The sequence below is a fragment of the Eublepharis macularius genome, chromosome 4 (genome assembly GCF_028583425.1).
Source record: "Eublepharis macularius isolate TG4126 chromosome 4, MPM_Emac_v1.0, whole genome shotgun sequence".
NCBI classification, from domain to species: Eukaryota; Metazoa; Chordata; class Lepidosauria; order Squamata; family Eublepharidae; genus Eublepharis; species Eublepharis macularius.
This window is the reverse complement of record NC_072793.1, coordinates 96064788-96077774: the sequence shown is the minus strand read 5'-3', so window position 1 is coordinate 96077774 and position 12987 is coordinate 96064788. Positions and strand designations below refer to the sequence as shown.

Here is a 12987-nt window from a genome sequence, read left to right as displayed (position 1 = left end):
CCTCCTCACAGCTCATGTTTCCTCTTTGCCTCACGCCCCAGTTGAGGGGATCATGTAGAACTGGGCCAGAGCCAAGGGGGAACAGAGTTCAGTAGGATGGGAAATATGCAAGCAAACTCAGTTTCTTTTGCTAAGCCAGCTTGCCTGCTTCCAGTCTGAGCGCTGAACAGTAGCAGCTGAAGATTCCCAGAGAGCTCAAGGGCAGATGGTCAAAAAGCTGACAGTGGCTTGTAGGAAGCAGCTTGGTTACCTTTGACTTGTTTCCTTTTAGTGAGATAAGAAAATATGCAGTACTGGGCTTGGCTCAGCTGGGGTTGGGCAAAATGTCTCAGTTCCTCTAACCTACTGCTGACAAGCTGTCTTTGCCTAGTAGCTTCCATGGCTTCCTAGCTACTTGTTAGCAATCTGGATAGTTAGAGAGGCCATTACCTCATGGGTTACTTACCCCAGGACTGAAGCTGCTGGGAAGCAGGTATTTTTCCTACTTGCCTGTAAAATCATGGTTCATTTGTGTACCTACCAGAGTTTCCATAGTTTTGCTCCAATCTTTCCTAAATCTGCTTTGTTGCAAAGTTTGGGGAAAGATTGCAGCAAAACCTGTATGGGAAAGTTTGGATCTTCCCAGGACTGTCCACATGGCAGCCATTTTCCCTATCTCTGTGGCGATAATTTTCCCCCTCTGCCACCGAATTTTTAAAAAAAATAGTAACAAGAGTATCATTTACACAATCTGCGTATCTGTTGGTTGTTGTGGGTTTTCCGGGCTGTATTGCCATGGTCTTGGCATTGTAGTTCCTGACGTTTCGCCAGCAGCTGTGGCTGGCATCTTCAGAGGTGTAGCACCAAAAGACAGAGATCTCTCAGTGTCACAGTGTGGAAAAGGTGTTGGCAGGTCATTTATATCTACTCAGGAGGGGTGGGGTTGAGCTGAGTCATCCTGTAAGAGTTTCCCAGGGTGTGGAATGCTAATGGCGGGAGGCTTCACTGTATCCTGAGGAGGTTCTTTTGCATATGGATTGGTGCTTGATGTGCTAATCTTCTCTGCAGGGCTATTGTTGGGGATAGAATGTTTTGTTAGCCTGGTGTTTTTCCGAACTGGAAACCATACTCTGTTCATTCTTAAGGTTTCTTCTTTCCTGTTGAAGTTTTGCTTATGCTTGTGAATTTCAATGGCTTCCCTGTGCAGTCTGACAAAGTAGTTGGAAGTGTTGTCCAGTATTTTGGTGTCCTGGAATAAGATACTGTGCCCTGTTTGTGTTAGGCTATGTTCAGCCACTGCTGATTTTTCAGGTTGTCCAAGTCTGCAGTGTCTTTCATGTTCTTTTCCAGCACAGGTATGCCCATGATTGAGTGCCAAGGTACACCATACAGTGGCCTCTAGAAGCCAGTATCAGTGCAAACTGTTGGCATCATTTCCATGACAACTTTTTTTATCCACTGATAGTTTTGTTATCTGGTCTCTCCCATAATGCAAGCAGATATAGCACCCCAAAGCCAGTTCCCTAGGCTATGACTATGGAGATAAGAAACCAAAGGATTCGAGACTGAGCAATCGGCATTTGCTCACCTTGCTGATGGGAACTCACAGTGAAGAAGTGAGCAACAGTAAGTGTCATTGTTCACACTGAAGTCTTAAAGATCTTTGGGAGGATGGAATATCTAAAGCTAGAAGCCATTCTCTGGATCCTCCTTCCATCATTCTCCCACACACGTTCCTTAAGCCTGAGGCTTGCACCATAGGTACTTACATTGCTGTTCTTTCCCGATAGGATACACTCATCTATTCTTTGCTGGGATGCAGGCCAATGGATCTGCCAAACAAAATGACATCTTCAACCATGTGGCTGTAATTTCCAAGAAAATCACACTAAGGCAAGCTGGGAAGGGCTTTCATCTTGTGCCAGCTGATACCTAAGCACAAGGAGAAGACTCTTCCCAACCTCAGTCCAGCTAGTCTCCTGGGAAGGTAAGCTTTAAATTAGAAGGCATTAAGGCTTGTTCAACAGGATCAGTTTGTAAAGCAACAAATGCTCCATTATTTTTTAGTTCTAAGTGTTTCCTAACTGTGGCATGTAGGGTTCCCAACATCCAGGTGAGGCCTGGGGTTCTACTACAATTACAGTTGATTTCTGGACTACAGAGATCGGGTCCCTTGGAAAAAATGGCAGCTTCAGAGGGTGGACTTTATGGCATTGTATCCCCACTCAGCTTCCTCCCCTCCCCAAACTCCACCCTCCCCAGGCATCACTCCCAAATTTCCAAAAAATTCCCCAAGTCAGAGTTGGCAATCCTAGTGGAACTTATGTTGTGGGGATATCACAATTAATAGCAATTAGACCATGGACTGTTGGGAAAATATCATTCCAATAATTGCCTGCGCCAAAACTGCATCATTTTGTCAGTGGTTGGTTATGCTCGTGACTCAGGCACATCACATTGCAACAGGATTAATGATAGTGACACAGTTTCATCCCCCACCCAAATTCAGGTTACCTTGAAACTATTTTATTAAAGATACAGTAGAAAAGATTTTTTTTAAAGGAATGAAGCACTTATTTGTACTAGGGCTCAAATTCTGCAGCGCTCATGTAGCCCTTTTTAAAAAAATGCAAGCATGAGCAAGGCTACGCCCTCAATGCCCCATCATTTAATTAACCTTTAAAAAACCTTGGTTTTGAAGGGTGTGTGCGCAATTTTGTCCAGAACTGGAATACAAATCTCCTCGGAGTTTAAAAAACTTAATGAAAAAGTTCAACAATTGGAAAAGAATGCCAAAAGTTGTAAAGTAATGTAAGTTTTGCCCCTACTTATGATGCATTTGCTCCATAATCCATTCACTTGAAACCCAGCATGTAGTCAGCGATGCCTTTTTCCCCTCACTGAACTAAAATTTTCTACCTGCTCTGAATGTATCCAGGGGTTACCTGCCTACTCCCTGCTCCTGGTGCAAAAGAGAAATACCCTTACAATCAAAGGCTCCCGATTGATGTCATGAAGGTCCAGAGACAGGATGTAGTCTTTGCTCCCCACATACATACGATCATGATCTTCGTCCTTTAACAGGATACGATAATCTGTTGAGTTGAGCAGGAAATTGAAGAAGTGAGCGGTGCCAGTGGCCTTGAGCTCTGGAGGAACAAACACAGGGAAAGGGGTCCAGGGTTAGTTGGCTCCTACTAGAGTTATTTTTGATGCCACAGCCAAATGTGTTCAAATGTCATGCTTGATTTGTAGGGAACGGCATAAAACATTTTCAGTTCACTCTAGTTTTTAACATATTTTTTCCTTTATCATCATTAATTGACATTAATTTTCTTGATTATACTCATGATTTGTTTTTGTTGGTTTTAATGGAAAGCATATGTCCAGCTGTAACTCTCCTCGCTGACTAACCAGCATGAAATTATCACGGGTTGTATCCATCAACTTTGGACTCTTGCTTGCTCAGTTTTGAATAGATAACAGAAAGGGTTCCCATTGTCCAGGCAATTAAAATGTTGCTTGTAGTATGACAGCTACTAGTAAAAGCTTGCTTTCTATAGAAGTAGGTGAATATCTCTAATATATAAAAGGCTAACTATGTTGCTGATGACTCACTTTTTATCCTTGCACATGCACACAACACAGTGCATGCACAGTATGTGGGGATAAGAAGTGAGGGGAGCAAAATGGTTTGCCTCCCTGCCACCTCAAAGCCTCCACAAGCCCAGAAAGGCCCAATGCAGTAGTGGGAAGGCCCAGTGGTGCCAGGCCTCCCCGCTGTCTCAGGACTTTCGGAGGCCCAGGAAGACCCGGGCCAATGATGGGAAACCCAGTGCCACAGTGTCAAGCCTTCCTGCTGCTGAGGAGCCCACCAGCCGAAGAGCCTGCTGTGGCGGGCCTGCCACGTGGAGCCACCTGCCACGGTGGCCCACTGTGGCACGGTGCTGTCCAGCCTGCTGCAGTGCAGGGTTGCTCTGCCCACTGAGGAGCAGGGCTGCCCAGCCAGGCAGCCTGCTGCGGCCCAGCCCAGCAGCCTGCTGCAGCATGGGGCAGCCTGGACCGGCAGCTCACTGAAGTGTGGGGCAGTGGTAGTGCAGCGCCCGCCTGTCCACTGCTCCGCTCAGCAGGGAGAAGGCTTTCTCCTTGCCCAGCTGATCCGTGGCCCAGCCCAGTGGCCTGCTCATTTGGAGCCATGATGAGGAAGAATTGATGTAGTTTTTAAACCACTTCAACAATATCCACCTGAACATACAATTCACCATGGAAAATCGAGGGTAAACTTCCATTTCTAGATACCTTGGTCATCCGCAAAGCAAACTTTCAGTTAGGTCACAAGGTCTACAGGAAACCAACTCACACGGATTGGTACTTACACAAAAACTCCAATCACCACCCTCAACAGAAAAGAGGCATAATAAAAACATTAGTAGACTGTGCAAGACAGATATGTGAACCGCACTTTCTCAACGAGGAAACTAATCATCTAAACCATGCACTTCAAGCAAATGGCTACTTCAGAAATGAAATCAGAAGAGTGATGAAACCAAGGATAAATCAAACAACTAAGGAAAAACAGTCTCCCACAGGAAAAGTGTTTTTGCCATATATCAAAGGAATCACTGATCAGATGGGAAAGCTTATGAAAAAGCACAACCTACAAATAGTATTCAGACCCACCAGAAAAATACAACAAATGCGAAGATCAGCAAAAGACAGTAGAGACCCTCTCACCTCTGCAGGAGTATATCGCATACCCTGCAGCTGTGGACAAGTTTACATCGGGACCACACAGCGTAGCATCCAGACAAGAATAAAAGAACATGAAAGACACTGCACACTTGGCCATCCAGAAAAATCTGCAGTGGCTGAACATATCCTAACTCAAACAGGACCCAGTATCCTATTCCAGGACACTAAAACACTGGACAACACTTCCAACTACTTTGTCAGGCTGCACAGGGAAGCCATTGAAATTCATAAGCATAAGCACAATTTCAACAGGAAAGAAGAGACTTTAAGAATGAATAGAGCATGGTTTCCAGTCCTGAAAAACACCAGGCTAACAAAATACTCTACATCCTACAATAGCCCTGCAGAGAAGATTAGCATATCAAGCACCAATCCATATGCAAAAACCTTCTCAGGATACAGTGAAGCCTCCCTCTATTAGCATTCCACACCCTGGGAAACTCTTACAGGATGACTCAGCCCAAACCCACCTTCCTGAGTAGATATAAATTACCTGCCAACATCTTCTCCACACTGTGACACTTAGAGATCTCTGTCTTTTGGTGCTACACCTCTGAAGATGCCAGTCACAGCTGCTGGCGAAACATCAGGAACTACAATGCCAAGACCATGGCTATACAGCCCGGGAAACCCACAACAAGTATTATTGGTTTGGTCCTAGACCACCTGACTTTCTCTCATGTGCCTACATATTGTAGTGCAGCACAAAGTCAGCAGGTGCTGCCTGACATGGTGTGTATGTGGCATGTACCTACATCCCAGTCCTTTCTGTGAAGCTGCTTGCTGATATGCTAGCATATGCAAACAAAACATTTACGCGTCTGGCTAGTGCCAATGCTGTCTTTTGCCAGAAGGGGGCATATATAGTATTTTGTGTTTCTGTCCCAAGTCTATGCTGCTGTTTATATGCCAGCCTATTTTAAACAAAATTGGAACATGTGAATCAGAGAGCTACATCCTGCCCCATCCTGTACCTTATTTTGATGCCTGAAGCCTTTTTTTCCTGGTCAGTTCCTGTTCCTGGGAGTCAAGATAGGAGAAAAATGCTTCAAGCACCTTAGCAGAAAAGCAAGGCGTGCGTTTAAACACAGACACCGTCCTCAATTGCTTAAGCATTCTGGGAAAGGAGGAAAAAGTAACATGACAATGCAGTCACACCTTCTTGTAATGGGGACACTTTCTCCACATTGGTGACTTCCAAACAGCCTTTTTACCATGATGGGTCCCTATGTTAATTAGATCATTTTAGAGCTTTCTCACAGCTCTGTTGCCTATCCCTTGCAGAGTTGTTGGTTTCTTGTGGTTTCCCTGAAGTTTCTCAAACTTCTTTTACATCGAAATTTTAATCTGATTTGCATTGTGGGCTAGTTTCTACCTTTCTGAGCCACTTCTGCTGTCTCTGTCTCCACCCTGATTCCATATTTTTAAGACACTGATAGTTGAGGGAGGGGAGTGTAATATATATTTTTAAATGCATGCTAGTGATATGCTGCTACTGCAGCATAGTGGGTAATTGTCAGAGGGAATGAATTTTATATCCTGCCTTATTTCCCATTATTAGCTTTTAATGTCTTACACAAATGTTGTTGCTGCACATGTGGACATTTAGTTTAGGGACTGATCAGTCAGAAAGCTTGGGTGCCTGTGCCCAAGCAGGATGCCTTCCCTCCCACCCACTGGGAAACTATGCCCCTGTGAAAGCCGCTTCTCTCCACCCACAAACCTCTTCGTATCAAGTTGGGAAAGTGTGTACAGGAAAGATGCTAGCTGAAATGGAGCAAGCACAGACAAAAATGTGAGGTGTGGATCTCTTGTTTCCAACCAACTCGGCTCCCAACTCGACACAGAGCAGTGTTGCAGTTTGGAGAAGACATTTCTCTGCAATTTGGCAGGAAAGATCCCTTGTACGAGGGATCAAGTCCTTGAGAACTTCATCCCAACTGGATGTATGTGGGAAGGTAAGTGACTGCTAGATTGGTTGGAGGTAGAAAGTTCCCTCAAGTCACAGCTGACTTATGGAGACCTGTGGTGGGGTTTTCATGGCAAGAGACTAATAGAAGTGGTTTGCCATTGCAGCCTTGGTCTTCACTGGAGGTCTCCCATCCAATTACTAACCAAGGCCAACCCTGCTTAGCTTCTGAGATCTGACGAGATCAGGCTCACCTGGGCTATCCAGGTCAAGGCACTAGATGGGTTAACTTACTTTAATTCTGATATTAAAGAAACTGAATCAAGATTTTAAAATGAAAAAAACAACAAGGTGTTTTTGTATGCCCTTAAATATTACTGACTGTTTTTCATATTTCAGTTCAGATTAGTTGTAATAAAAATGTCAAACAATAGAATATTTTCAATTCTTGTTTTGATTACTGAGTATGCCTCTTATCTGAGTATACCTCTTACATGGCAAGTGTCAAGCCCCCAAATTAATAACATTCAATTTATATACTACTCTTCAGGACAACTTAATGCAGAGACACAGGTTTCTTACTCCAGGTACCATGGAAACTACATGGCTTCATATTAGGCATTCTGTTCCAGTCAATGCAGGGCACGTTGGGATTTGTTGAGCTCTGGATTCCTTGGAGCTTGTTCCAACTCATGTGCCTCTAAGCACAGCAACACTTGCAAGGGACCCAGTGTGATCCAGAGGGTAATGCGTTAGACATGAGCCTGAGAATGCTAAACTTAAAAACCAGCACTGTCATGGATTCTCCGGTGGCCTTGGCAGATTGTTACCTCACAGCTTAAATTACATTAATTAATTGTATGTTAGAAAGGAGAATTTCATTACACAGTATGTGGGCTTACAATCCACAGACCCTAGAAATACCATAGCCTAGAATAAATCTTCATGTAAGGAGAGGCTGGAATAAAAGACATTCAATTCAATAAATTCTGTGCAGTAGAGTGAAACAAGTGGGGGACCCTCAAAAACTTGTGGGGGCACCTAATTTACTCCTCACTATTTCCCTGAAAGCTCCCATAGCATCTCCCTCTTTCCTGCTTCCTTCTCTCCTTCCCACCAAGTCAACCTACCTTTATTTGCCCCTCTTGTCATCAGCTTTCCCTCCCCCACTAGACACTCCTTGGAAAAAATCTGGTCAAGTTGCACAGTGCCAACTGAGCCTGGCTCAGTTGCATGGTGGGGAACCTACAGGGACTTGCAAAGGGCATCTTAGTTTCTTTTGTATCCTCTCCATACTGTTTGTTTCCATGTTCCTTCTTCCTGGCAGCCCCATTTCCTTTCCTTGCTTCCTTTTCTTCTTATCCATCCACCAATCTACCTTTTTATCTGCCCTCTATCTTCAGCTATATTTATTATTTATTTACTTCATTTATGTTCATCAAAAGGTGCTGAAATTGCTTAAATTAAATTAAGTTGTGCAGGCAATTATTATGCGACTTAATTAAGCAACAGTTGCAAAGGACTTTGATACTCAAATTCTAACCACTCCCTTTATGGCTTAGCTGCCTCACTCCATGCTGTCCAACCACTCAAAGACATCAAACCAGCTATGGCAACAGAAACCAATGGAATCATAACACCCTTGAGTGCAAAACCCCATGGTGTCATTACAGCTGATCAGCCAGTGGTATCAAGACCAGTGGGGCAAATTGTAAAGTGTGAAGGACTGTAAGAGGATAAAGAGAGAAATATAGCACGAGAGGAAATTCACCGAAACATGTAGTTTTCTATGTTTTAATGCCGTGTGTGATTTCATGCTCAGTTGCTATGACCTTTTTGTATGAAAGGGATTTGAACAACAATCCAATGCTAAATGACACCATTTCACCAACATCCAGTGTTTCCAATAATAATCTAACCACGTACTAGGGATGTGCGTTTCGGCATTCAGAATGCCGAAAGAATGCCGAAACAAAAGTGTTTCGGCTTCTTTCGGGGAATGCCGAAACGTTTCGGGTAGCCGAAAGAAAAAAGCCGAAACGTTTCGGGATTCTTTCGGCTTTCTTTTGGCTTTTCAATGGGAAAATGCCTCCGTCTTCCCGGACGTCTGGGGGAGGCATTTTCCCACCGAATAAGCCCAAAATTGGTGGGGACCTTCCTCTAACCCTTCTCTAACAACCACCCAAGTTTCAGACAGATTGGACTTTGGGGGGCCATGTTATGGCCCCCCAAAGCAGGTCCCCCATCCTCCCATAAGAAAGCGAAGGAGCAGCATATTGTTAGCATGCTGCTACTCATCTTCTTCATTATTTCCTATGGGGAAAAAATGAAGAAGCAGGCTTCCTTTGCCAGGGGTGGCATTTTGCATGCAAAATGCCCCCTCACCCTCAGGGGCCCTTCTCCCACCCCTCCTCCCACCCCCCACCAAGGCTCAGCCTGCTCCCACTTGGGGGGGCCATTTCATGGCCTCCCCAAGTAGGTGCTCTAATCTCTACCACTGACAGCTGGGGGAGGCTTGTGTTGCCAGGGGTGGCATTTTGCATGCAAAATGCCCCCAAGCCCTCAGGAGCCCTTCTCCCACCCTTCCCCCCACCCCCCACCCAGGCTCAGACTGCTCCCACTTGGGGGGGCCATTTCATGGCCTCCCCAAGTAGGTGCTCTTTTCTCTACCACTGACAGCTGGGGAAGGCTTGTCTTGCCAGGGGTGGCATTTTGCATGCAAAATGCCCCCCAGCCCTCTGGGGCCCTTCTCCCACCCTTCCTCCCACCCCCCACCAAGGCTCAGACTGCTCCCACTTGGGGGGGGCATTTCATGGCCTCCCCAAGTAGGTCCTCTCAGCCCCTAAAGTCCACCCCTTACAGCCCCACACAAACCCAATTCCCCCCCAGCTGCCACACACAGACCCAAATCCCCACATTAGCCCCTCACAGACCCAAATCCACCCCCACCTGCCCCACACCCATAACCCCAGGAACAGGCTGGCAAAGGCCAGCCCTCTCCCTTTGTTCCCTATGCTGGGAACTTCTAAACTCTCTTTCCCTGGGCAATTCTGCACAGCCCAGGGGTGCCACAATGGTGGGCACACTTCTGAGTGCCAGCTGGTCCCTGTGAAAGAGCACCTGAACCACAGACACCCTCCCTCAAATTCCCCCACCACCTACAGAGATGGCTGGCCAGCCAGCCCCATTGTTCCCTATGATGGGAACCAACTGCACAACAAAGAATAAAACAAGAAATGGGGGTCCCAGACTTACCGAGGGCTCCCGTTGCCGCCGGCGGGCGGAGGGGCGGCTGGACGCGGCGGTTGCTTTGCTCGCTGGCTCGCCCGGCATGCCCCGGGCGAGCCAGCAACCAATCGGTTCAAACTTTGGGCCAGCCAATCGGGCAGCCCGGAGTTGAGCCGGCGGGGGGCGGGGCAGGCTGCGGAGCCCGTAGCCGCAGTCTTCCCCAAGGTCTGGCGGCCAGGTATTTAGCCGGCTGCCGGACACGCCCACGCCCTATTTGTCGCCAGCTGCAAAGTACAAGTAGGCAAAGCATTATGACACATTACACCAGCAGTCCCCCACACAGAAAAATAACACAACTCACTTAACATCAGAGAATCACAAAGCATGATTCCTGTCAAAAACACTTTATTTCTTGAACAGCTTTAGGTTACACAGCAGGGGGGAACACCAAAGGGCATGGCAGCACTATCTTACACAAAAATAACACAACTCACTTAACATCAGAGAATCACAAAGCACAATTCCTGTCAAAAACACTTTATTTCTTGAACAGCTTTAGGTTACACAGCAGGGGGGAACACCAAAGGGCATGGCAGCACTATCTTACACAAAAATAACACAACTCACTTAACATCAGAGAATCACAAAAACACAATTCCTGGCAAAAACACTTTATTTCTTGAACAGCTTTAGGTTACACAGTAGGAGGGCACAACAGGGCATGATAGCAATGTACTACAAAAAATAATACAACCCACTTCACCGTTTTTGACAGCAATTGTGTTTGTGTGATTCTCTGATGTGAAGTGAGTTGTGTTATTTTTGTGTAGTACACTGCTTTCCTGCTCTGTGGTGCCTTCCTACTGTGTAACCTAAAGCAGTTACAGAAATAAAGTGCTTTTGACAGCAATTTTTTGGGGTGATTCTTTAATGTAAAGTGAGTTGTGTTATTTTTGTGTAAGATACTGCTTCCATGCCCTTTGGTGTTCCCCCCCTGCTGTGTAGCCTAAAGCTGTTCAAGAAATAAAGTGTTTTTTGACAGGAATTGTGCTTTTGTGATTCTCTGATGTTAAGTGAGTTGTGTTATTTTTGTGTAAGATAGTGCTGCCATGCCCTTTGGTGTTCCCCCCTGCTGTGTAACCTAAAGCTGTTCAAGAAATAAAGTGTTTTTGACAGGAATCGTGTTTTGTGATTCTCTGATGTTAAGTGAGTTTTGTTTTAATTTTTCTGTGTGGGGGACTGCTGGCGTAATGTGTCATAATGCTTTGCCTACTTGTACTTTGGAAGGGAGAAAATAATTTTTTAAAAACTTTATTTTGTGTTGTTCTTGTTTTATTCTTTATTGTGCAGTTGGTTCCCATCATAGGGAACAATGGGGCTGGCTGGCCAGCCATCTCTGTAGGTGGTGGGGGAATTTGAGGGAGGGTGACTGTGGTTCAGGTGCTCTTTCACAGGGACCAGCTGGCACTCAGAAGTGTGCCCACCATTGTGGCACCCCTGGGCTGTGCAGAATTGCCCAGGGAAAGAGAGTTTAGAAGTTCCCAGCATAGGGAACAAAGGGAGAGGGCTGGCCTTTGCCAGCCTGTTCCTGGGGTTATGGGTGTGGGGCAGGTGGGGGTGGATTTGGGTCTGTGAGGGGCTAATGTGGGGATTTGGGTCTGTGTGTGGCAGCTGGGGGGGAATTGGGTTTGTGTGGGGCTGTAAGGGGTGGACTTTAGGGGCTGAGAGGACCTACTTGGGGAGGCCATGAAATGCCCCCCCCAAGTGGGAGCAGTCTGAGCCTTGGTGGGGGGTGGGAGGAAGGGTGGGAGAAGGGCCCCAGAGGGCTGGGGGGCATTTTGCATGCAAAATGCCACCCCTGGCAAGACAAGCCTCCCCCAGCTGTCAGTGGTAGAGATGAGAGCAGAGCACCTACTTGGGGAGGCCATGAAATGCCCCCCCCCAAGTGGGAGCAGGCTGAGCCTTGGTGGGGGGTGGGAGGAGGGGTGGGAGAAGGGCCCCAGAGAGTTGGGGGGGCATTTTGCATGCAAAATGCCATCCCTGGCAACACAAGCCTCCCCCAGCTGTCAGTGGTAGAGATTAGAGCACCTACTTGGGGAGGCCATGAAATGGCCCCCCCAAGTGGGAGCAGGCTGAGCCTTGGTGGGGGGTGGGAGGAGGGGTGGGAGAAGGGCCCCTGAGGGTAAGGGGGCATTTTGCATGCAAAATGCCACCCCTGGCAAAGGAAGCCTGCCTCTTCATTTTTTCCCCATAGGAAATAATGAAGAAAGATGAGCAGCAGCATGCTAACAATATGCTGCTCCTTCGCTTTCTTATGGGAGGATGGGGGGACCTGCTTTGGGGGTCCATAACATGGCCCCCCAAAGTTCAATCTGTCTGAAACTTGGGTGGTTGTTAGAGAAGGGTTAGAGGAAGGTCCCCACCAATTTTGGGCTTATTCGGTGGGAAAATGCCTCCTCCAGGCGTCCTGGAAGACGGAGGCATTTTCCCATAGAAAAAAGCCGAAAGAATGCCGAAATAATGCCGAAAGAATCCCGAAAGCCGAAAGCCGAAAGAGATTCTTGTTTCGGCTTTCGGCTTTAACGATAGAGAATCTTCTTTCGGCTTTCTACTTTCGGCTATAGCCGAAAATTTTTGGCTTGCACACCCCTACCACGTACCCATGCTTCTATCAAAACTAGGAAATCAACTACTCAAATGTATTCCATAAATATGCTCACTCAAGATCTTTTGTCTCTTATTTGAAACAGAGTTTAAACAATGTATTCTGCTACATTCTGAAAATTTACTGCTTCTGTTAGGCCATATTTACAAGTATGATCAACTTGTTTGTTTGGGTGTCTTCCTGTGTTTATAATACCGGGAAACCTGTAATTGGTAGAATGTACATTTAGTTTGAAAATGCTTCTTTTCCACTACCTACCCTGTATCAACAACACTCACAAGTGGTGGATCTCAAACTAAAAGGTACCATCCATCAAGATTCTCCTTGGCACACAGCTCACAGTATGAACACAGAACATTCCTAGGTAATCACTCTGAGCTGATATCTACATTGTAGGCACAGACTTTTCATACACAAAAATTACAGAATTTCTGCTTCTCTGTTCCTCATATTC

At 46.2% G+C, this 12987-nt stretch overlaps 1 protein-coding gene across 2 annotated transcripts in view; it reads right to left on the bottom strand.

Annotated features, from left to right (window-relative positions):
- SEMA3F (semaphorin 3F) overlaps window positions 1-12987 on the bottom strand; it is a 163401-nt gene that overhangs the window by 52355 nt on the left and 98059 nt on the right. For both annotated transcript variants that reach the window (XM_054976293.1, XM_054976294.1), the window contains exons 3-4: window positions 2968-3128; window positions 1749-1811 (exon numbers count right to left, since the gene is read on the bottom strand). In XM_054976293.1, the coding sequence (XP_054832268.1) occupies window positions 1749-1811; window positions 2968-3128 (224 nt within the window). The remainder of the gene's footprint in view (window positions 1-1748; window positions 1812-2967; window positions 3129-12987) is intronic.